We start from the raw sequence: 24,908 nt of genomic DNA on the forward strand, positions 1-24,908 counted from the left end.
AAGACTTGTAAAAAAAAGATTTTTTCTGATAAAAATTTATGCAAAACAGTTGTTTCCAAATTTTGACAACCAAACTTTTTTTCTAATTTTAGCAACATTTCAGATTTTAATTTATATAAAAGTTAAAAAAACTGGAACTAAACGTGGTTAGATTTTCGAAAATAATCTTTTACGTACAAATTCCAAGGTTAAGTTAGGGTTTCAGGTTTGTATTCACTCCGACAGCAGAGCGGTAATACTGGCATTGGAATCGATGACAGTACGCTCTGGGCTAGTAAAGGAGTGTCTTAGGAGGTCCTTATCAAAAGCTTCTAGTTATTTTGCTATCCGACTAGTGTGGGTACCCGGTCACCGCGGAATCGTTGGTAACTGTAAAGCGGACAAGCTTGCAAATAGAGGGTACCCTAGCTACATGGACTTCGGAATGGGAGCGCGTTGGTAGCCCAAGTCTACGCATGAGCTCGTCAAACACTGGTCAACAACCAGCACTTGTGCAGTGGCGAGGTCCTTTTGGCCCTCTGTGGAGCGTAAGAGATCCTCTCAACTGCTTTCTCTGGGCAAGGTCCATCTCAGTGCGATCATTGGTGTGCTTACTGGACATTGTCCAATGGGTACCCAAGACTTGAGACTTGGAATCGTGGTAGATGCAAGTTGCCAAAGCTGTATGGAGGAAGGCGAGGTGGAATCATCTAAGCATTTCCTTCTCCATTGTCCAGCTTTTGCCAGACTGAGTTTGAAACACCTCGGCCCTTTTTCGACGATCCTAGCGAATTGGTTGGAATCGACATTAGCTGTCTAAAGAAATTCATAACGGATTCCTAGCATTTTCTGAATCTTAATGGTCTTTGATCTAAAGGGAGTTTTACTGGTATCACAATGGACAGCGCTCTAAGCTAAGTGAGATCTTCTGTTTTTTTTTTTTTTTGCAGAGATCTGCCTACTAACCTAACCTAATCTAGGGTTCCAGAGGGTTAAATAAAGTTTGTTTTTATTATAAATATACAATCATGTAAAGGATTTTTCAATAGGTTCGCTGCAAAAGCAGACCGATAGGGACAGAAAATAACGATTTATTGAATTTCTCTTCGGTAAAGTTTGACATTTCATCTTTGAAAGATATACAATCCAACAATCAGTCGAATTTATTAAAATTTATTACCGAAATTCGGAGTCATTGTCCAATTCAAGCGAAATATTATTGGCAAGACAGCAATCCACACATACTCCATGAGTCACCATTACATCCTGAAAAAAATACGGTTTGGTGCGGTTTGTAGGCCGGCGGCGACATTGGACCGTACTTCTTCCGTGATGATCAAGACCGGCATGTAACCGTGAATTGGAATCGCTACCGCTCAATAATATTAATATATTTTTGGCCTGAATTGGATGACATGGACTTGGACAATATGTCGTTGCGATTTATTGAAAACCAGGTTTAGTGAGGGTGTTATCTCACGAAATGGCACAGTCAATTGACCGCATCCGTCGTGTGGTTTCACGCCTGTTTCCCATGGGGCTACGTCAAGTCTATGTTCTATGCCAGCAAGCCAGCGACGATTGATGAACTTCGTACGAATACTGCACGTTAAATTGCAGCAATATCGGCGGATTTATGCTAGAAAAGCTTCGAAAATTGGGTTCAGCGTCTGGACATCGGCAAGCGTGCCCGTGTGCAAAGCGTGCAAAAGAAATCGAATTCCATGCATAATTTCATTGAATGTACTTCCTCAGGATTAAAGAATTTCATAGATATCCCAAACCGTTTTTGTTTTATTCAAATGTGCTCTTATTGTAAAACCCTTTACTAGCAATAAAAACTGAATTAAAATATATAAAGATAAAAAAATTCTAATAATCACACCACCACTAATTTTTGCACTCCATACCAAATCATCGAGCATTTAAAAAATATACCATAATTTTAGCCAATCTTTTCGCAAACAAGTTAATTCACATCATGTGAATAAAAATGACTAAAAGCAAAACATGTCATTATAAATAATTAAATTAAACTAAGCGTACAGATATTAACTTGACATTTCATTGATAGGTTTATCACGAAATTAGGGTGCAGAAAAGCAACAAAAAAATCACAACAAAAATGAAATTAAAATCAAAGTTGACAATGACAGTGAGATTGATGGGCGAAAGTACACGCACATACACTCGTAGAAATATAAATCATTTTTCTAAACCTTGAAAATTGCATTTTCATGAATTAAGAAGCGTTTGTTGTAGATTCACTAATATTTATGTACATTCATACATATTTACTCTATATTGTCTGCTTTTAATATAAACTCATGCGTAAATATGTATGCACTCACATGAATGAATTGGATATGTGCGCACCGTTAATCGAACTGTCAACTCTTGTAAAATAATTAATTAATTTCAAATATTTGAACAAGTGTGTATGTATATATTATATATTATATATATAAGATACATATGTATATATATTTGCGTTTAACTGTACAATTGCACCCACAATATGTCAAATGTCACATACAGCGCTTTAAAATCAGAAAACAAAAATATTTTCGGAAAATCCATCAAAATACAAAGCGATAAAATGCTTACGCCCACATATTTGACAACAACAAAAAACAAAAACATTAAAAAAACTGACGCACCACTGAAAAAGTAAGAGATTAGAAAATCTACAAATACTATATGTATGACCATTGTACACTTAAACTACCGTTACTGATAAGAAAGCTGAGTCAAAAGGGGGAAAAATAGGCATATTTTGTAATATTTTTTTTTTGTGTGGCATGTGTTTTTATAGATTTCCAATTGGAAAATAACAATAAAATTGTAAAATTTTATCAAAATTGAATTTTACAGTAATTTAGTGATAAGGATTTATTGGTGAGTTTGGCAATCCGTTAGTGAGTAAATAATTTGTATTTACTTTATTTTAGTTGGGATTGTGTTCGAAAATAGTTTGTGCTCCAGAAAACTAGAAAACTGAAGGTCGAGGCGAACGTTGAAGAATTTTATGATTTTTTTGGGTTCAACAAATTTTAAAAATTGATTGAAAAAGAAAGTAAATATGAAATTAATCGCAAATTTCTTTCCTCGCCAATGTTATTTAATTCTTAATTTTTTATTTTTTTTTATTCTCTTAATATTCTAAAAACACTTTACACCAATTAAAATAACTGTAAATAAATTTAATCATAGACTTTTAGTGCTAATTGAGTATAATTAACATTAATCAGCTAATTTCCGCATTAATCGATTTGTGCATAGCTGCGGTTCAATTATGTGTATTCAATTCGCTTTGCAATACTCTCGGTTGAGATAAGCAAAAAGAAAGAGTATATACACAGCAAAATTATTTAATAGCAAGAAGCTTAGCGATAAATTCTGTTCCAAACAGTGTAGTTAATTTGTGCGCGTTTCGATAGCGAAATACCAAATAACAATTAACGGTATTTCCAATTATATAAAAAAGCTGAAATTATATAAAAAAAAACTGAAATTAAATATAAATCAAATTTCTCACTTTCTATCAAAGCTACAGCATAACGTTCCTATTTAAAAATAAAACCAAAATGTGGTTGGTAAATTAGCTAAATTGGAATTTACATCAGAAAAATCGGTTTATGATTTCGTGATTAATTTGAAATCACAGAGTGAGTGATAATGTTTTCCTCGAACTATATTATGTTAATATCCAGGAAATCTTAACTCAGTGGATTCACGTTGAAATTGCAAAATCATGAATAATTGTATTATTCGGTTTTTATGAATTAAAAAAAGGAAAAAGTAGATTTTAAAGAAAACACGCTTAAAAGTGCATATTAATTAAAGAAAAATGGTAGCAAAACCTTAAGGTTAGGTTTAACTGGTAGATCTCCGCAGCTGCAGAAAATCTTACTTAGACAGATTCGACTGTTCTTTGAGACACGCGGAAAACTTCTAACGGATCACTAAGATGTTTATGAAACGACAAAGCGTTTGGACTTTATGATAAAATTCTGAAGTAGGCTAATTTCGATACCAGTCACATCACTGGGTTCGCCAAAGATGTGCCTACCGAGGTGCTTTAACCTTTCTCCAAACAGCTTTAGCAACTAGCGTCTGCTTTGATCCGCCGCGTGTGTGCCTATTGTGCAATGACTAGTAAGCACACCAATGATTGCAGAGAGATAAGCCTTACTAAGCGACAGCAGCTGGAAGAACCGTTTTCGATACACTGCGGGCCAGAAAAACCTCGCTATTGCGCAGGTACTGGTTGCTCCCCAGCGTTTGACAAGCTCACTCGAAGTGTCCAGCGCTCTAGCGCAAGTGGATGTTGCTAGGGTACCCTTTCTTGCAAGCTGATACGCTTTGCAGTTTGCGCGGTGACCGGAGTCTTTACTAATGTGACTTTCCAAAATAAAGGCTTTGGTTTCTACTTCTTCAACTACGCAAGTGAATTTAAATAAAACATTTAAGGAGTTTAAGGAGCACTTTCTGGATATATTAAACCCAACATAGTTTTTTTCTGTGTTAACAAAGAACTGATCCCCATCTTCTATCATCTATAGAGCCTAATCTTACCTAAATGTTATGGATTTCTTTCATAAACTTTCAAATGTGCACTCGAATTAATCGTTTGTTATCGATTTAAGTCATAATTCGTCTTATATCTATATTTTTAACAACAATATACTCATTTATATAATAGAGAAGTCTACAGCCGACAAAGGCAAGCTTTGACCAGAAGCCTTATAAATTGTAGAAAACCACGACCACGAACATAACAAAAATTTTCGTGACGTCATTTTTTGGTGGAGGTATCACTTTCAACGTTATTTTTCTTTATATAAAAATTTTTATAGATGGTTCTGAATGAGGTGGCTTAAAGCAGCCCTTCATTGGACCCAAAAACCAATGCAATATACAAAATTTAATGACATTATTGTCTAACCTATATCAAAACACTATGTAGGTCTCACAAAGGAGTTTCATTAAATCTCTCAATATTTTCCTTTCCAATTTCTTCATCACTACATAACTCCAACTAGCTCTATTGTAAAACATCTTGTGAAATCACCCAACCCTAACCTTACTTTGAAAGTTATATGAAAACTTTTACTTTTCAAATCACTTTCTTACTACAATAAAACTATAATTCACTTACTTTCAATTACATTAGACGCCTAATTCAGAAATTTCGCAATAAATTTTCTAACCAAAATACAAAATGCATATTGCTATGAACCCATAAAACAACATAACTATAAATGAATACATTTACAATTTCAACGCGTCCGAAACAGGCGGTGAAATTCGAAATAATTTTCACTGCGTCGCACAAAAAAAGCAAAACAGCAAAACTATCAGCGTGTAAACCTTGGCAAGTAAACAATTAATTGATAAATCAAACAATTTGTACAGCAAATCGGTAATGTGTGGACAATTAAAAACACACTTTCACGCGACGCAACTGATAGACAGACCGACAGTCAGTTTGTGCTACGACAAGTTATTCTAGGCAGCACGTGACTTAAAGTAAACAAAATTCCATGGAGTATACTTGCTGTATGCTTAATAATTATATATTCGCAGTGGGTTTTCACTCGCGGAAGAATTTATGCCTTTCTTTAATTTGTAAAGGTTTTGCACTTTCGTGATGAGTTGATATGTAGTAGCTTTTCTTTTCTGCAACTTGTTAAAGGTCAATTATGGATGTAGACACACTTATGTGATTTTACTTTACAACAAACCATGACGATGCAAGGTGATCTTGGCGTAAATATTTACTGTTAACGCACGTTTCGAGTTATTAACTGTCGTATTATGAAATTAACAATTTTGTTTTAGTTAAGTTAATTGGTTAATGAGTGACAAATGAGTTTCTGTTAATTGTGGATTCTTTAGTAAGAGCCTAATATGAATCCAAAATGCAACGGTAGTTTGAAACATAACAAATTCTTGTTGATTTTTTTAATTTTTAGTTCAAGAATCTATATTTCTTATTGTTAAAGTAATAATTTGTCTCCTCAATGCCTATTTTAGTAATGAGCTTTCAATCGACCTATCCTCTAAAAGTTTCTTTGTTCCCTCGATCGCATACTGGACTTGGTTTATAATGAATGATCTATTGCTTTGGGTCCCAATCGTTCTGAAGTAAAAACACTACATATAAATTGACATGGACTCTCACTCAATACTCCTCAATACGGCCTCATCTGGGCGGTGGCTTTTCATTGACTACATGATACGAGTACTGGAGGAGATTCAACACTTTTTTCACTGCCTCATGGCTAATACATATTGTTGTTGTTATCTTTTTTAATATTTTTAATCAACTCTCTTATGCAATTTTAGGTTTTAACTACTCATTTTAATATTTTTAAATAATCGGGTAATGTACATATGCTCTGAGGGTTTGCCTCCAGAATTCTTCAAAAGCAGTACATTTTCTTTTTACCCCTTTGAATAATATTGTAGATAATCCCTATATTAATAGTAAGTGAACACTTGGTGAATTTTTTTAACAATTCCGAAAATCAGTATTTCTAATTAAATCTGTACAATTCGAAACAAAAAGTGGAATTAATTTATGCCAAAATATTCACAGAAGAGCAGGTGTTGTTTTTCTTTTTTGAAAGAATGCCATGTTCATTTCTTATGAATCTCTCTTCGACTTGTGTTTGTATTTTGCAAAGAATTATTTGACAATTCGATTATTACTGTTTATTCGAGGCCTAAGATAGATGTTTTTGTTTTTACTTTTTTTTTTTAATAATCTATTACGAGGGCTGCTATATATATTTCTGGTGCAATCTGACATTTCCATTGGAAAGTTTGACATTTTTTAGCATAACATCACTCAGAACGTTTTGTCATTTAATCGTGAATTGTTTTATTTACAGGGAATTAAACAATTCATCTCAGCCAAAAAATGGAATTAACTCGTGAACATTTTCGTGCGATAATTTTTCACAACTTTCGACGTGGATTATCGCGACAAGAGTGCATCGATGAACTAAAATCTTTGTATGGCTATGAAGCACCATCCTATAGCACTGTGAAAAACTGGTACAACGAACCGACGCTCGCTCGAATTCCGTGAAGGTCGTCCAAAAACAGCCGTTGTGCCAGAAAACATCGATGCCGTACGTGAACTGATAATGCAAGACCGTCGTGTAGCATACCTTCAGATAGAGGCATGCCTATGCATTTCTCCCACCAGCATACATTCGATATTGCATGAACACCTGGCCGTAAAAAAGGTTTGTTCTCGTTGGATCCCGCACAATTTGACAATCGCTCAAAAAAAGGCTAAAAAAAATGCTTCGAAAATTGGTTTGAGCGCTTGCAAAAGTGTATAAATCTTGATGGAGAATATTTTGAAAAACAATAAAGCCATTTTCGTTGATAAATATTCCTATTTTCATTATTAGGCCAGAAATATATATAGCAACCCTCGTACTAGATATATTTTGTATTATAATAATATTGTAAAAGAAAAATCATAAAAAAAACAAACCTTTACAAATGAAATTGCATGTTAAAATTGATTTTTTTGTATCTACTTGCATGCTGGTTCCCTGGGAACCAGCATCAACAACACGAACAATGTCAGCCTCGAAATCCAGCGCAGAATAACTCTTGCCAACAGGTGCTACTTTGGACTGAGTAGGCAATTGAACAGTAAAGTCCTCTCTCGACGAACCAAAATCAAGCTCTACAAGTCGCTTATCATTCCCGTCCTGCTTTACGGTGCAGAAGCTTGGACGATGTCAACATCAGATGAGACGACACTAGGAGTTTTCGAGAGGAAAATTTTGCGCAAGATTTATGGTCCTCAGAACATTGGCAACGGCGAATACCGCAGACGATGGAACGATGAGCTGTACGAGTTATTCGACGACATTGACATAGTTCAGCGAATAAAAAGACAGCGGCTACGCTGGCTAGGTCATGTTGTCCGAATGGACGAAAACACTCCAGCCCTGAAAGTGTTCGATGCAGTACCCGCCGGAGGAAGCCGAGGAAGGGGAAGGCCTCCACTCCGTTGGAGGGACCAGGTGGAGAGCGACCTGGTTACACTTGGGATCTCCAACTGGCGCCGAACTGCGAAGGAGAGAGACAGGTGGCGCACTATCGTCGATTCGGCTATAACCGGCTAAACGGTTGCAACGCCAATCACATACATACATACTTGCATTTTGCAAACAATTACTTGACAAACTGTATGTAATTTGGAATTTGTTTTTTGTTTTTGCTAACAAGCAGCCCATGCCAGTGTTAAATCCGATTAGGAATACTCTTTTTAATACAATATGAGTACCTCTAACCATTTATTTTATGTCGATTAAGTCCACCAAAATACTTTGAATTACCTTACGAAAGTAACGAATAGTAAAAAATAAAACTTTGTTATTATTTGTTGGCCTATAACCCGACTGACTTAAAACTATCTGTTCCCCAGTGACCCACACAAAAAATATGGTAATTAATTAGAAATAACATTAAAGCTCACTGTCGGGAATTGATAAGAATTTCTTTCTAACTTAAGCATACGACCTTGAAGCTTGTCGGGAGAAATTATTGTAGAAGATGTGCAAATCTCACAATAATGTTGTTTATGTTTTATCATAGATTAGAAAAATTAGGAGTTTTGCATCGAGATAGTCCTCACTGACAGTACAAAGTGTTTTCAAAGTATTACTACTCAAATAGCTGATCCACAGCACTTTTAAGTTTAACGAATTTGTCAAAATTTACTTTTAGAATATGATATAATAATAATTTTTTATTTAAACTGTATTTTATTTCACATTATTTTAAGCACTTTATTTCAAAATTATTGTTTGACTGAATTTAATTACAAAAAAATATTTTTTTTTTGTTCTGGCCATTACAACACCATTCAAATCACGACTGCACTGTAATGGCACGATTTATTAGTCTTATAACAACAAAAAATAAACGTTTTTAAACTGATTAAAATACACAACTGTATATAATTTGCAGCCTCTTTATTGAAGAGTCAATCGATTTATTAAGGAGAACGCATTTAATTGGTCTAAAAATTTAGAAACCGACACATTTTGTTGTTTTTGTAAATTCAGAACACTTTTCTAATACACATTTACACGCAGATATATGTATATGTTATATGTATATGTATGTACGTCTACATGTTTCATCGCTATCATTTCATCATGTTTCACTTGCAAAAATTCACTTAATCACTGCTCACGTCTGAATAATTGATTTGAATTCAATTTGAACTTGACATTTTATTTTGCAAAGCACGCCTACAAAAAAAAAACACAGAACTCACCGGCTTGAACTTTCTGCAAAACTGTCTTGAAAGTTTTTGCACAATCACTAGCTCAACATACATACATACATACTTATGTACATATAAACACATCTTTATCGCTTTGCTGCTGCTTGAACGTGCTTAGCATTGCATCTTTTAATTTCCGAAGTAGAACTTTCACACAAATAAAAAACAACAACAACAATAACAAAAGAACACAAACGAGCCAAGATGGTCGATCTTACTTTGATAATTTTCGCAATAATTCCTGTTGCTCTTTGGTCTGAAATATTAACGATTTTTGCACAATTTAGTACACAAATAACAACAACCTTTTTATTTATAAACGAACTTTGTACGAAATTTCAATTTAGATTTTTGCGCGATTTATTTTTTTATTTATTTTTATTCAACTTTTGTTGCTTTAAGCGTTAAAACTGTTTTCGCATCGCAATTTACGCGAACCGTTTTTGTCGACCGCTGCGACATCGAACGCACCAGAACGACCACAACTGATTTCAAACAATATTTGCGGCAAACTAAACCAGCGCCGACCAACGAACTGAACTGCTAAAAATTCAATCCGCGCGACGCTACGCGCTTCAGCAGTTGCTCAGTTGAGTGCCGGAAAGTGGAGAAAAAGCACAAAGACAACGAAAAACAAATGAAAAGCAGAAGCAAACGCAGCAGAGACTGGCAATGAAGTGGCTGGAAGCCGCAGGCAGTGGAACGTGAGTAACAATTAGACGCGTATTAAGCTCCACTTGCTGGAGCTTTTAGACTTTCAAAGTGGTGTTTGAAAGTTGTAATAGAAAAATAATAACTGTAAAGCTGATTTGAAAAAAAAATAATAATTTTTTATAACACAGTTTTTCAACTAAAATATATTTATTCAAATTCTTCACCGCCTCTTATTAGCTTCATTTAATAGAAGACTAAATAAGTTCCACAACTCTACTTCCAAACTTCACACAAAAACACCGGCTCGCTTCATGCAGTGCGAACGCAACGCAAGGCAAAAGCAAAATCTTGCTCAGCGAGTGGGAGTTGTGCGACCAAATGCACCGTTGCATTTCAAAATACATATAAAATGCAGCAAAAGAGCGACAAAAGCAAAAGCAAAATGAGAATTTTCTTTGGAATGCTAAGAAGAAGTGCGGAAAGCAAATGCCGCAATTGGACGTCGCGCTAACTGTTGTTATGCAAATATTGCGCATGTTATCACAAAGAACAACAAGCAATACATACATAAGTACATATGTATGTGTGAAGTGCATTTTCGGAGAGCGCATAAGAGCGGCAAACTAAGCAAGTACTACTTGAACAGTTTGTGAGCATGTGTTAAAATATGCATTAATAGCGATAGCGCAGTTGCTAAAGCACAGTGTGTCGAAGATGGTTAAATACGCAAATTAAATGTTTATTATGGATAGATCAAAAGAGTTAAGTACAATTTTTTGTTATACGACATTTAGAAGCTCATACTCAATAATAAGAAAAAAAAAGGTATACACATTTTTACTAAATTGTCTTTCCGAAATAAAGGCTAAATCCCTTTGGGTCTCATACATTTAGTTAAACAAGTGAACTAGCACCTTAACAAATTTGTAATTGGTAATGTAATTGTTGATATATGCGATTTAAGTAAAGTATTATATTAGTGAAAGGACTATCATTGGTAGCGTACATACATATTTGTGATCAGCCATAGGAACTAATCTAATACATGTTATAGATTTACATACAGTGGAACTTTAATAACTCGAACTTCTATAAATCGAAGATCTCCATAACTCGAACTCTTGAAGTGGCAATAGAAGGCAACTTTCATACAAATTTCCTTCCATGAATCAAACTTTTCGACCAGGGCATAATAAATACAATATTTAAAATTTTACTATCGAGGCAGAATTTTAAAAGAGTCCCTCTATATCGTACGGAGGCGAATAGAAAAATATAATATTACATTTATGGATTGCATAAAACATCAAACAAAGGCGTGGGATATAGACGTCAAAAGCCAAACAATAGCAAAATGAAGCAAACAAAACTACAAAAAACATCTTTTAACGTACGTCCATAAAATTTTTTGCGAAGTAAATAAATAAAACAGTGTATAAATCTATATTTTACAGCTTTTTGAAAAATTGAATGATTTAATGAAAATTCTATAACTCGAAAACTCTCGAGTTTTTGACGTTTTTTTGTGAATTATGGTGATTCGAGTTAGAGAAGTACCACTGTATATGATAGTGAAGTCGAGAGACGCCATAAAGAATATTTCTATATGAATAAAAACAAAGTGAAACATTCATTTCGATTTTTCAAAAATGTCTTCTAGGAAATATTGTTCCTGAAACCTGTTTTATAACTTTTAAAAATCTTACTTTGTTATTTCGAACAACTTCATTTATAATGACTCAAAGCAATTTGAAAATGAAACATATTTATTGAAAAACAAGACAGCATCTACATGTGAGTAGCAATATCACATCACTTAATTCACAAAATAATTAAATGTGATTAGTGTTTTAATCTAAAATAATATAAATTGAGTCAGCGTTAAATGGTAGAGAATTTAAAATAATAAGCTTCCATGGAAAGTAGCAAGTGATAGTAATGGTCTAACAAAATCAACCAAAGTAAATTTAACGGACATTGGTTATTCTCTTTTTTGGATGGTATTTAATTTACCCAGTGGGTTTAAAAGAAAGTCTTAAAGATGGTTCGAAAGTAATTGTTACGAAGTTACATATTTATTATTCAGAGATTGCACTCGATCAGACTTATCTATTTTAATAAGAAATTATAGTAATACACAATAAGGTAGTAAAAAAAAATGAAATAAATAAGCCTGTGTGGCAAAGCGAATAGAAGGGTGTTTTTTTGAGACATGTAGTTTTCAAGACGAAATAAAACGCAAAAATTGTTATGGCCATGGATTGAACTTTATTATAGAGATAAGGGTTTACCATTAAAATGTTTTCGAACAAGTGACCGCTGCGCCTGCCTCGCCAGAATTCCAGCTGAGAGGCTCAATTTTCGACCACTTTTTGCAACAATTGGGACCGTATGTCACCAATAAACTTTTCTCCAAAGTAAGTTTTACATTATGAAATGGCAAACCAAACTGAGTATAAATTAAGACTCAGAAAGACCATCTACAAAAAAGCTCATTGAAGACCGCTCGTCTTAAAAAATAACACTCATGATAGGATATTCCACTAGATGCACTAGCTTAATTGGAAACTTAGTAAATTTAATAAAAAAATTAATAATTATTACACAACAATAAGATCGTAAAAGAACTGAAACAATGGTTGAAGGTTGTGTTAAGAAGTACATTATATACGACCTTCATTAGGTTAGTTATTTATAATATGATATTAATTATATTATTAATGTGTATTTATATATAATTTTTATATCGGATATATTGATATCGGATTATAAAGGGTGATTTTTTAAGAGCTTGATAACTTTTAAAAAAAAAAAAACGCATAAAATTTGCAAAATCTCATCGGTTCTTTATTTGAAACGTTAGATTGGTTCATGACATTTACTTTTTGAAGATAATTTCATTTAAATGTTGACCGCGGCTGCGTCTTAGGTGGTCCATTCGGAAAGTCCAATTTTGGGCAACTTTTTCGAGCATTTCGGCCGGAATAGCCCGAATTTCTTCGGAAATGTTGTCTTCCAAAGCTGGAATAGTTGCTGGCTTATTTCTGTAGACTTTAGACTTGACGTAGCCCCACAAAAAATAGTCTAAAGGCGTTAAATCGCATGATCTTGGTGGCCAACTTACGGGTCCATTTCTTGAGATGAATTGTTCTCCGAAGTTTTCCCTCAAAATGGCCATAGAATCGCGAGCTGTGTGGCATGTAGCGCCATCTTGTTGAAACCACATGTCAACCAAGTTCAGTTCTTCCATTTTTGGCAACAAAAAGTTTGTTAGCATCGGACGATAGCGATCGCCATTCACCGTAACGTTGCGTCCAACAGCATCTTTGAAAAAATACGGTCCAATGATTCCACCAGCGTACAAACCACACCAAACAGTGCATTTTTCGGGATGCATGGGCAGTTCTTGAACGGCTTCTGGTTGCTCTTCATCCCAAATGCGGCAATTTTGCTTATTTACGTAGCCATTCAACCAGAAATGAGCCTCATCGCTGAACAAACTTTGTCGATAAAAAAGCGGATTTCACATTTCGAACCGAACACTGATTTTGGTAATAAAATTCAATGATTTGCAAGCGTTGCTCGTTAGTAAGTCTATTCATGATGAAATGTCAAAGCATACTGAGCATCTTTCTCTTTGACACCATGTCTGAAATCCCACGTGATCTGTCAAATACTAATGCATGAAAATCCTAACCTCAAAAAAATCACCCGTTATTGATAACTAAAATTATATATTCCAACGAAAAATTTGACATTAATAAGCTTTTAATATTTAATATTTTTATGTATGTATAAACGTGTTGCACACACTGTTCCTATGTAAAACATTGTAAAAGCCGGCAAATAAAAACCAGTGTTGCTGTTTTAAACTGTGTGTTTATTTAAACGGGGAAATATTTATGTTCAGATTATAGGAGGTTACCAATTTTTTCAAGTCCATAGGTTCTTTTTGGTTAATTTTTCAAAATAAAAATAACGAAAACAGCTAATCCAAATTGCCTGATAATTTATTCAAATAGTTTTCATTGAATGGAAATTGAAGAAGGATATTAGCATATTAGTACCTCGATTTGCCTTATCTAGAAAAGTTGCGAATCGAACAAACAATTGATATAAATATGTAGTATGATAGACTGTCATAGTGGAAAGGAGATAGATTAAATAAGATTTAAGTTTTTATTGAATGAGTCTTTAGATAACCCCTCTTTGCTGGATAACCTTTTTGGTTGGAAATGTAAATTTTTGGACCAACACATTGGCGTTTGGAAGACAGCTAATTTTTTGAAAATCCAATAAAGAGAAAACGAAATTTCCGTTATATTGGGGATTCTTTAAGCCCCCTAGGATAACTGCAACACTTCGGTAGGACGCCGTTTACTGCCTGAATGCGGCCACAAACAATAACTGTACACAAGCAAAAGCAATAGCGAATGATTGTAGTAATAAAGCGAAGCCCAACAAAAATGCAATACGTCGAGAATGATTGCAATGCAGGAAGAATCTGCTTTCCTATGGTTGCATTTCCTCATGCTACGTCAAAGAATAACAAATAAATAAGCTGAGTAAATACATATTTATATATAGTATGTACATACAAATTTATGTTGTATATGTTAGTTTGATTTCTCAGGGAAAAAATCTGTTGATGCATATTGAGCACAGGACATAAATAGCAAACCCATATGAACAAATGTATATGTATGTGTATGTACTCCTACACGACAGAATTTTCGTATTTGTGTTTACAAAATCGTTTCAGAAATTATTTGCACGCACAGTTAAAAATGTGTTTGTTTGTTTCTACATATATGCTGTTTATACAAATATATATACATATGTAAGTCCGTCTGCTTCACACATCCTGAGCCGGTTTTTGTTTTAACCCATCTCTTCTTATCAATTACATCAAAACATTTGCTTCCAGCGCCAGCAAAAAATGTAAACAAATGCCGGTTCTCTGTGTCGCTTTGTTTTATTTTTGTTTCGCACTCTCTCATCATGCGCTCTTTTCTTATCACTTCCAAAACGTGAATGGCCCCGTTGAGCCAATGACTTTTCATTCCCGTTTGTATTTGCTTTGTGTTTGCAGTACTGCTGCTTTGTCTTTTTGCTTTGGGTACTCTCACACTTTATTGGAGCACACTGTTTATGTGTGGATTGTGGATGCTGGAATGTGTGAAGTTTCTCAAACCCCTCAGTATCCAATGGTAGGCAGTTTTCCAACGCCCACAAAAGCAATCAACCGCATTTCAAATGGGGAGAGTCTTTGTTTTTGTCCCCCACACGCTATTGGACTTTTCGACGCTCTCACTTTGTCAGCTGGCGCTCTCCCACATATGGATGGCTGCGTTTATTGCAGATAATATGGCGCTGGTGCTCTGGTGGTGTTGCAGTGTGGGTCGGCAGAGTTGATGATGCAAAGCGGCATGGTGTTGATAACAAATTCTATGTTGTGCTATCAGAATCGGCATGAACGGCAATTATTAAAGCGACCAATACAAGCAAACGCACATATATACATATGGCAACACACACAATCAAGTCGAACATTTAGCAAGATTTGATTTTTGAACGAATAAATTGCAATTCTCGAGGGCATCGAACATTTTAGTTTGCAGTCGTTTGCGTTTGTTGATTATAGAGAAGAGGGGGTGTATATCTATATATGTATGTCGACTAAAGACAACTGAAAGTTTGGCAAACGCCCGGAGTGCTATTGAAAGATATTTTGTGGCAGTTGACAAACTTTTAGGCTACAATTCGATAATGGCCCGAAAGGTGCAGGCACAAATTGTCGATATGTATGTATATACAATTTGTGTTGGTAGCTAAATAAAATTTGCATTTCAAATTAATATTCAAATAGAATTTAAATTGAGGTAAATTGCCAATAAATATGGGTAAATAAAATATTATTCTATCAAAAATTTTTGCATACAAGATGATAGGTCTTAAAGGAAAGATTATGATGAGAGTGATGAGCAGAAGAAATTTTGAAACAAGTAAACAATTCATAGCAATGTGGTGTAAAGTGAGTTGAAGCTTTTTTGGTTGATTGATGAGCGTTAGATATTATACTTAAACTATGAAGAGAATAACTGTAGTTGATTTGTTAGACCTTGGACAGCAGTGAAACGAACAACCAAGTGTTAAAGAGTTAAAAAATGCAAAAACCTAGCATATTCTACTAGAGAAAGAATATCAAGAGTTTATTTCACTTTAATGGGGTATCGATATATTCTCCTTGTTTTGAATTCATTTAAATAAATATTTTTGCTCTCGAAGGTTTATTTTTTACAAGTGGGCAAGCTCAAATATAGCATTTAGAGAAGTGGTGGAGTGGTGAAAATACTTAGATTTGTAGCTACCAAACAAAAATTCCGAATTTTACGATTTTTTATAGTAAACTACGATACGAAAATTTGTAGATGCAAAATGTAGATAAAACTTTAGGCGCAATATTCGATTATTCTGTCAAAACGAAGTACACTCCCTCACAAATATCTACACCTAATGTCAATACTAATAAAATTTAATTACGCTTGATTGCAAAATATAAGATAGTCAAAGGGCTTCAAACTAACTCTGAAAAACTAGGTATAATCAAGAAGGAAGTACTGAGTGAAATTCACCACATCTTTTCCCAGGCACTTTTTTTAATAAACGGGTTAAAAATAAAACGTGAGATCGGCGGATCGGATCGACACTCCTCTTTGTTCAACCAGACGATCGTAAAGGTTTCAGTTGTAAGAAATGAATTTCGCCGAATTTTAATTAAGGGGTTAGGGGTAGTCAGGATTTTCAAAAAAAATTGCATTTTCGTTAAGTGTAATATCTTAAAAATATACTCTGAAAATTTGAAGTTTATCCGATAATTGCTTTTAGAGTTATTCGACAAATAACAATAAGCGCTCGGGCACTCCAACACGCTAGTGTGAAACTTTAAATGCCTTTTTCTCAAAACTATGTTTTTTGAACTGGTAACAACTGTAACTCAAAAACCGCTCGGTAGATTTTAATGAAATTTCTACAGCTTTTAGAATGCATAATAAACTCAGGCCTGAACCAAAATTTTTTTTTTTCAAAAATTTCAATTTTTTAAGACCAATTAACTGTTGATTTTTTCACGAAAATCTAGAAAAAAATTTCCTGAGACCGCCATTTTGTTAATTTTTGAAAAAAAAAAGTTTGAATCTCCAACCACTTATGATTGTTACCGCAAGGACCTTTTTATGAAACTGGGTCAACACAGACAGCTATAACTTGGGAAATTATAATTTTTTTTTAACCCTTCAAACAATCGGACGAAAAATACAAAAACAATTGTTATTAAAAGTTAATCAAAATAATATTTGTTCCACTTTTTTGACCTTTCCGATTTTTTTTTAATTTAAAATAATAGAAGACTCTCCAAAAATGTAAGGTAAATTGAAAAATAAGCAACAAATTTTTTTAAGTCTACACTAGAATACCACCTTAAGAGACTCAACTTGGAAATTTTAGTATGTAGTAATTTAATGAATAATTTTATATATGAATTCGAAGTAATTCCTTTTATTAGTTTCTATTGGAACACATTATGGAATTTAGTTGTCGCGCCATTTTAGTAGTCATCAAAATATTATACCCTCCACGCCTCTATAGGCTGTGTAACTAATTTATCTGTCTTATTATAATTATTTTTCGTTCAACAATATTTGATTGAGTATAAATTTTAAAGAATTAAAAAATTTTAATAAATAAAATAGCAATTAGAAGGATTAGTAAAAACCTTCATAATAAACACCTCTGAAAAATTTATTAATTTTAATTGTACTACATCAAGAAAATTTGAAAAACACAGTTTCTTCAAAATATTTATTTTTTCTCTGAACAATGAGAAACTTGCGGAAAGTAATTATTATAAGTTCTCTAATTACAGTGAAACTTCTCTAACCCGAATCACCATAATCCACAAAAAAACTTCGAGTCAGAGAGACTTCGAGTTATAGAATTTTCATTAAAAAATATAATTTTTCAAAAAACAGTAAAATATAGATTTAAATAAAGTTTTACTTTGCATAAAGTTTGATGTTCATACGTTAAAACAACTATTTTGTAATTTTGTTAGTTGCAGTTTGCTATTGTTTAGCTCTTGACGTCTGTATCCCATGCCTTTGTTACATGATTTATTCAAAGTGTAGTATAGTATTTTTTGTTCGCCTTTGTACGATATAGAGGGACTCTTAAAATTCTGCCTCGATAGAATAATTTTAAATTTTTTATTATGTCCTGACCAAAAAGTTCGATTTATGGAAGGAAATTTGTATGAATGTTGTATTCTATTGCCACTCAAAGTTCGAGTTATAGAGAACTTCGAGTTATAGAAATTCGAGTTAGGGAAGGAAATTTGGCTTCTAAACGCTATTGCCTATTCAAGTGTTCGAGTTATGGAGATCTTCGAGTTATAGAAGTTCGAGTTATGGAAGTTCCACTGTACTTCTAATACAATATAAACAACAAAAATGCCTTAATTAGAATAAAGTGTTACACAAATTTTTATAACGTATTTTAAATCAAATATATAAATAATAAACTAATTATTTCACTGAACAAATAAGAAGGAAGCTGCGCGGTAGCTTTGTAGCTCATAATAAAGGATTATAACTTACAACTTTTAAACTCGACTAATATTTAAATAAGGTTTAAACAAACACACGAGTTTAAATACACACACATGAGTACATGTATTTATATACACAAAAGTAAATATAATATGTATAAATTTGTATGAATGTAGGAATGTATGTATATAGCCATACCATGTCGGCTTTTGTCAGTAGTTTTGGAGATAACTGGCCTTTTATCTTCCGTAAAATAATCTTTACACTCCTGATTTCATTAAATATTTATATAACAAAATCACATTGGTTGCAGTTAAACATACCTACTAGTCATGAAGAGAAATGCATTGTCGCTACCGCTTAAAAGGCATTCCGCCGACTTTTTAAACTAAAACGAGGGCAAATTGCCTGCAAATATTTGTATGTGCTTACACATTCATGCGCATGCATTTGTTGCAAGAGAAAAAAGATTTTTGTTTATTACTGTTATATATATGAATGTACATACATATATATTTATACATAAGTAATATAGCTTTATGATTCCATGGTAACTAAGTTAGGCATGGAACTGCAGTAGTTTATATGATAGTTAAAGTCGTATAATTATTACAGTAATGAATCGAACAGTATGGAGCGAACTGGTATACATAAATCATGAAAGCTGACTTAATAAAATAAATTTAATGACATCTTTTTAAGTTAATATTTTTATTGTTGTTGTACTTTTTTTTTGATAAAAGAATCTATCGCGTTAGTTGTTAGATTCACCACTATTTATGTACGTCGAATCCGTTTTCAAATTACGTTATAGCAAGCAATTTATACTACTATTTCCTTTACATATACATACACACATATATGTATATATGAATTTACATTATTTAAGCAATAAATTTCTTGGAAATTCATACAAGAAAATACTTTATAAAGCTTAATTCTTGCATTATTTCTTTAGAAAACAAATATAGGATTTGTTGGCACAAATTTATACATATATTTAAAACTAAATACTGATTAACATTGCCGACTTACAAAGTTTTCGATTTGAATTGGGTTTTCCCAACAGACTGGCTCATACTATTGTTTTTAATGCCAAGTGAGTCAATCGCGGTATTTATAACTAATATGTAATTTATGTAAGTAATTAATGAAAAATAGTTGTAAACTTCCGCCTTTCTCGTAGAATTATACATTTTTAGAATTTTCTGTAAAAAAAATGGTCAGAAAATAAAATGATGAATTATGCAGAGGTTTTGCATGCTCGAAAGCTCCATGACAACTTTGCATAGTTTTCCGTAACGTTCTTGCAATTCTAATAAGGAATACCTTCCAACATAAAAAAAAAAACATTAAAAATCCTGATATGGATTCCACCTTAAATAAAAGTATACATATGCATAGGGTATGACCCGGCTCGCCAATAATTTAAGTACGTGGGGTTGATGGACTGCAAAATACGTCTTTAAAATGATATTACATTTTGAGATACTGCGCCTAGCTGAGAGATCTCTGATATACGTTCAACTTCCACAGCGGGTACTGGGATATGGGTGTGTTAAAAAAATAACGGTAATATTTATTTTTTGATAAAAATATTCAATCATTCACCTACATTAATGTTGTCGGCTTTAAAATAGTTCCTATTCGATATTATCCACTTATGACAGCACTTCTTTACATCGTCGAAACACTCCTTAACCTCGATTTTTGGGATAGCCTTTGGCTTGTAAAATGATGGTCCTTTAAGGTTATAATTATTTTTATACTCTCGCAACATGTTGCCCAGAGTATTATAGTTTTATTCATATAACGGTTGTTTGTGTCACCAAGTAATAAAAGAGTTAGATATGGGGTTATATATATATAAATGATCAGGATGACGAGTGGATTTGAAATCCGGATGTCTGTCCGTTCGTCTGTCTGCCTGTCCGTCTGTCCGTCTGCCCGTCTGTCCGTGCAAGCGATAACTTGAGTAAAAATTAAGATATGTATCTTAATGAAACTTGGAACACATATTCCTTGGCACCCTGAGGAGGTTGCTTTCGGCAAAAATCGGTCCACTGCCACGCCCACAAAATGGCGAAAACCGAAAACCTATACAGTGTCATAACTAAGCCATAAATAAAGTTATGAAAATAAAATTTGAAACATAGGATCGCATTAGGGAGGTTCACATTTGGATGAAATTTTTTTTTTAAGTGGGAGTGACCTCGCCCCCAAATAGGTTTTTTGTATATAACTCGCAAACCAATAAAGCTACATATATAAACCAAACCTTCTGCAGTCGTTTCTTTTACCCATTTCTTTATACAGTCCAAAAATGAAAGACATCGGATAATAGCCACGCCCACTTCCCATACAAAGGTTAGGTTGAAAATTACTAAAAGTGCGTTAACTCACTAACCAAAAACGCCAGAAACACTAAATTTCACATAAGAAATGGCAGATGGAAGCTGAACTACGCGACCGATTGCAATGAAACTTGGTTTGTAATAGTTTCCTTACATCCCAATGATATGTTGTGAAAATAGGCCAAATCGGTTCACAACCACGCCTACTTCCTATATACCAGAACTTCGAAGACGATCTGAACCGTTTACTTTACAATATATAAAGTAAGCACTAGTGAAGATATCGGAACAGAACTTTGCACAAAAACTACATTTAAAGTGTGGCATCATCGCCCTTCTAAAAATCGTCGAAATCGGACCATAAATTTTCGAAGCCCCATATATCGAACATGAGGAACTCTGAGCTTCGATTTTTTTTACCGAAAATATAGGCAAGTCTCTCAGATAGTTTGAAGAAATTCGGAGGGAATATCTTTCTTTTAATAATATGCCTCGGTGCCTAAATTACGTGAAATCGGGTCATAACTTCACCTAACTCCCATATACCTAATAATAGGGTTTCCAACTTTCAATGGACTTTATACCATATATCTGCCGAATATGTGAGTGAAAATGTTTGGTATATTAATAATATGTATTAAATAAATTGCGAAAGTATAAAATGTTCGGTTACACCCGAACTTAGCCCTTCTTTACTTGTTGGAAATAGAAAAATATCATACGGAGTCATGTCTTGCGGATATGGAGTCTGGGGCATCGTTACGGTATTGTTTTTCCCCGAGAATTCACGAATCACGAAAAAGCAACGAAGTGTGAACTTTTAATAAACGAAAAGCGCTCATAAAAACCCGTTAAGCGGCTGCTACAGACATAGTAAAATGGGCATGTACATATGTATATCAACAATACAAAAAATTTACAATTGCACTTTTGGGCTTATGGAATTCTCGTTATTATTTGAACACATCTCATATATTATTTTTACTCAGATACATTCTCATTCAACCCCTCTAAATAATTATTATTTATTTTTACAGCACATGAACATTAAGAAGAAGAATATTTAAACGAATATCTAAAAAAAACATAACGGATAGGAAAGTGACACCTATAGGATCATATAGTTTTGGTGGCATTAGTATAGATTCAGGAAGGTAAAGGTATTTACTGGAGACTATTTCATTTCGAATTCTACAGGGAGCATTCAAATAAATAAATTTCACTTTCCAATTAGCGTCAAATAAGTTTTGAGATTTCTTCATATTGTTTAAATATATATAGATCGGAAGAACAGAGAATAATTGTGCATTAATCCTTAATATTCGCTTAAATTCTACATACCAGGATAGTCTTATAGAGTTTTGATTCAAAACATTTATCAATATAAACTCACATTTTCTTCAATTTCACCTCGTCACAGCTCTCCAAACGTTTATAGCCGATATTGCATCTATCACGACCGCCACCACTCAACATACCAGGCACACCGAAAGCACCGTGCTCTTGAGCCGAAGTGCGATATTCCAAAAAACTACAGCTTTTTTTCAAACCAATACCAGTCTTCGAGCTATTGCGCCAATATTTGAGCATTTTATGAAATTTGCCATGTTCACTACTACACTGTAGCGCATCCAAATTGTCATTGCTGTCGAAATCGGTGCTCTTTAGAGTTCTGTAAGAACTCATTTTAGTGTTTTATTGAAATTTGCGGAAATAATTTCCGCGAAAACACGCGTTAAACTGTTGTGATTAAAATAAAAATTGTGTTCGAAATTCTTATTGTGCCACATGACGCGTTATCTTTCGAAACTACCAACCGCAAACTGTTTAAAAGCGAAACTGAATTACGCGCTTGCACTTTACTATGAGCTTATGGAGCTTACGAGACTGGCTACTTACGCGGTCCACGCGGGCATGGAATGTGCATGTGTAAGCGATTACAATTACATTTCCTCACTTCTGAAATGCTATTGTGCCTTATTTATATACACACACACATATACTTTCGCAATCGAGATTTTTTTCCGTCCGTCTGTCAATGCATTCATAAAAAAATACGCGTCTAATTGCCACTTCAAAAGTTGTTATTGCAAAATTGAATAGAATTATTTACAATAGTACGGCTCAAGTCGAGCTATGTGCGCAAAGCGCGGCTTATACGGACTGTGTAAGTAAACAGACTTACGAGTGTACGAGAATCTGTAGACTTCTGTACGGCACTGCATTATAATCTTTTATAGACCACAATAAAAAAAGTGATTTGTGTTTTTTTGCAAGAAGAGGCGAGCAGTCTCACATTGCGACACAAAAACAATTATAAAGTGTCACACAAAAGTGCTCCTCAGTAGATTAATGTAGAGTAATGTCGAGTGATTTAATTAAAAAACTTGAAAATTAATATATTTTTTTGATAAAATGTGAGCGGAGAGTAGGACTATTTTCACAGAGCAACTAAAGAGCGCCCGCTAAAAGCAGTTGAGAACTCCACACAAGGCATTAAGCTTTAAAGAAATACACAGACAGTAAAATATATAAAATAGTTTTTTTCCTACTTTTATAAGTAAATGCTCTGCGTCAGCATGTAATTAATATTGGACAGTGGGCACTTGTTTTATTTTTTTGCGACACCAACAATGGCATGCTCCAGCGATATGAGTTGTAAAGATTTGTGCACAACACCAACCGAGCACATACTCTCTTACTCGTACGTAAATAAAATAAAATATTTACATATTTGCCCGCAAATAGTACGCGGTTCGTAGTTTTTATTGGCTTTTTGCCAGACTTTAAGGCGTCATTTATGGTTGATAATTGCAAACAGCCCAATCTCGCGAGTTGTTTGTGTTTGAATAAATTCAGTGGCAAATAAGGGTAGGCGACATACGAGCGACACAGGGGGTGGTAGAAGACTGATTTTTGTATGGACTTTATCTTAATCTACTAAAAGTATAGCGCATTTCAAGAGAGATTGGATTCGAAATGTGAGTTCATATACAGCTGTACATACAACGTAGATAGGAAGCCGTACTTGGGAAAAACCTTCCAGCGATGTCTTCAGTGAATCGGATACCCTTTATTGTAAAGGGTTTTTCAATAGGACGCTACAAAAGTAGACCGATGTATATGAAATTCGGAGTAAGAGGTCTCAACTTCAAGAGCGATACGTCCAATTTATGGTCGGCTCATTTCTGGCTGACTGGCTTCATCTGTGAGCAAAATATGCGTTATTGGTCAGGCAGTAATCCACACGTACTCCATGAGTCACCATTGCATCCCGAAAAATGTATGGTTTGGTGCGATTTATGGGCCGGCGGCGTCATTTGGCCGTACTACTTCCGTGATGATCAAGAGCGGCATGTTACAGTGAATGGGAATCGCTGCCGCTCAATGATAACCGAATATTTTTGGCACGAATTGGATGATATGAACTCGGACAATATGTGGTTCCAAAAGGACGGTGCCACATAGCGAATGTCACAATCGATTTAATGAAAACCAAGTTTGGTGAACGAGTTATCTCACAAAATCAATTAGCCGCCTAGTCGTTCGATTTGAAGATTTCCAGTTAGACTATTTCCTGTGTGGCTACGTCCAATTTATGGTCTAAGCCTAACAAATCAGCGACGATTGATAACATGACACATTTGGAAATGGCTGTTTCGGCGATTTTCGTTTGTTAAAAGCTCACACAACATTAATGCGGACGAATGAATAACATTTTTAAAAATGTTTCCAGTATTTTTTAACACATCAGGACACACATCAGATAGATATTTGGGATCCTCTTGTCTCATATTCCTATATTGTTTATAGGTATATTATACACCAGGAGCCAGATAAATAGACGTTTCTACTCCTATTTTTCTGTTATCGATATATTGGGCCTCATGCATAAAACGTGAGCTTGAGCTCGGACTCGATTTTTTGAGTAAAAGGTGCTTGTCGTATGCATAATAATATTTGATGTGTTTGCTTTTACTCGCTGCT

The 24,908-nt window shown here is 34.1% G+C and overlaps 1 protein-coding gene across 4 annotated transcripts in view; it reads right to left on the reverse strand.

Moving 5' to 3' along the window:
* LOC105216647 (rap1 GTPase-activating protein 1) overlaps positions 1-22,767 on the reverse strand; it is a 205,146-nt gene extending 182,379 nt beyond the window's left edge. For 2 of the 4 annotated variants that reach the window (XM_054228117.1, XM_054228118.1), the window contains exon 1: positions 9,526-9,880. Coding sequence is in view for 1 of the 4 variants with exons in the window: in XM_054228116.1 (XP_054084091.1) it covers positions 22,315-22,607 (293 nt within the window). In the remaining 3 variants the exon portion in view is untranslated. Of the gene's footprint in view, positions 1-9,525; positions 9,881-22,314 lie in introns of those variants that run through there. The other 2 variants (XM_054228116.1, XM_054228119.1) reach the window with 2 other exon arrangements.
* Between the last annotated feature and the right edge of the window lie 2,141 nt (positions 22,768-24,908).

The sequence above is a fragment of the Zeugodacus cucurbitae genome, chromosome 3, assembly GCF_028554725.1.
Source record: "Zeugodacus cucurbitae isolate PBARC_wt_2022May chromosome 3, idZeuCucr1.2, whole genome shotgun sequence".
NCBI lineage: Eukaryota > Metazoa > Arthropoda > Insecta > Diptera > Tephritidae > Zeugodacus > Zeugodacus cucurbitae.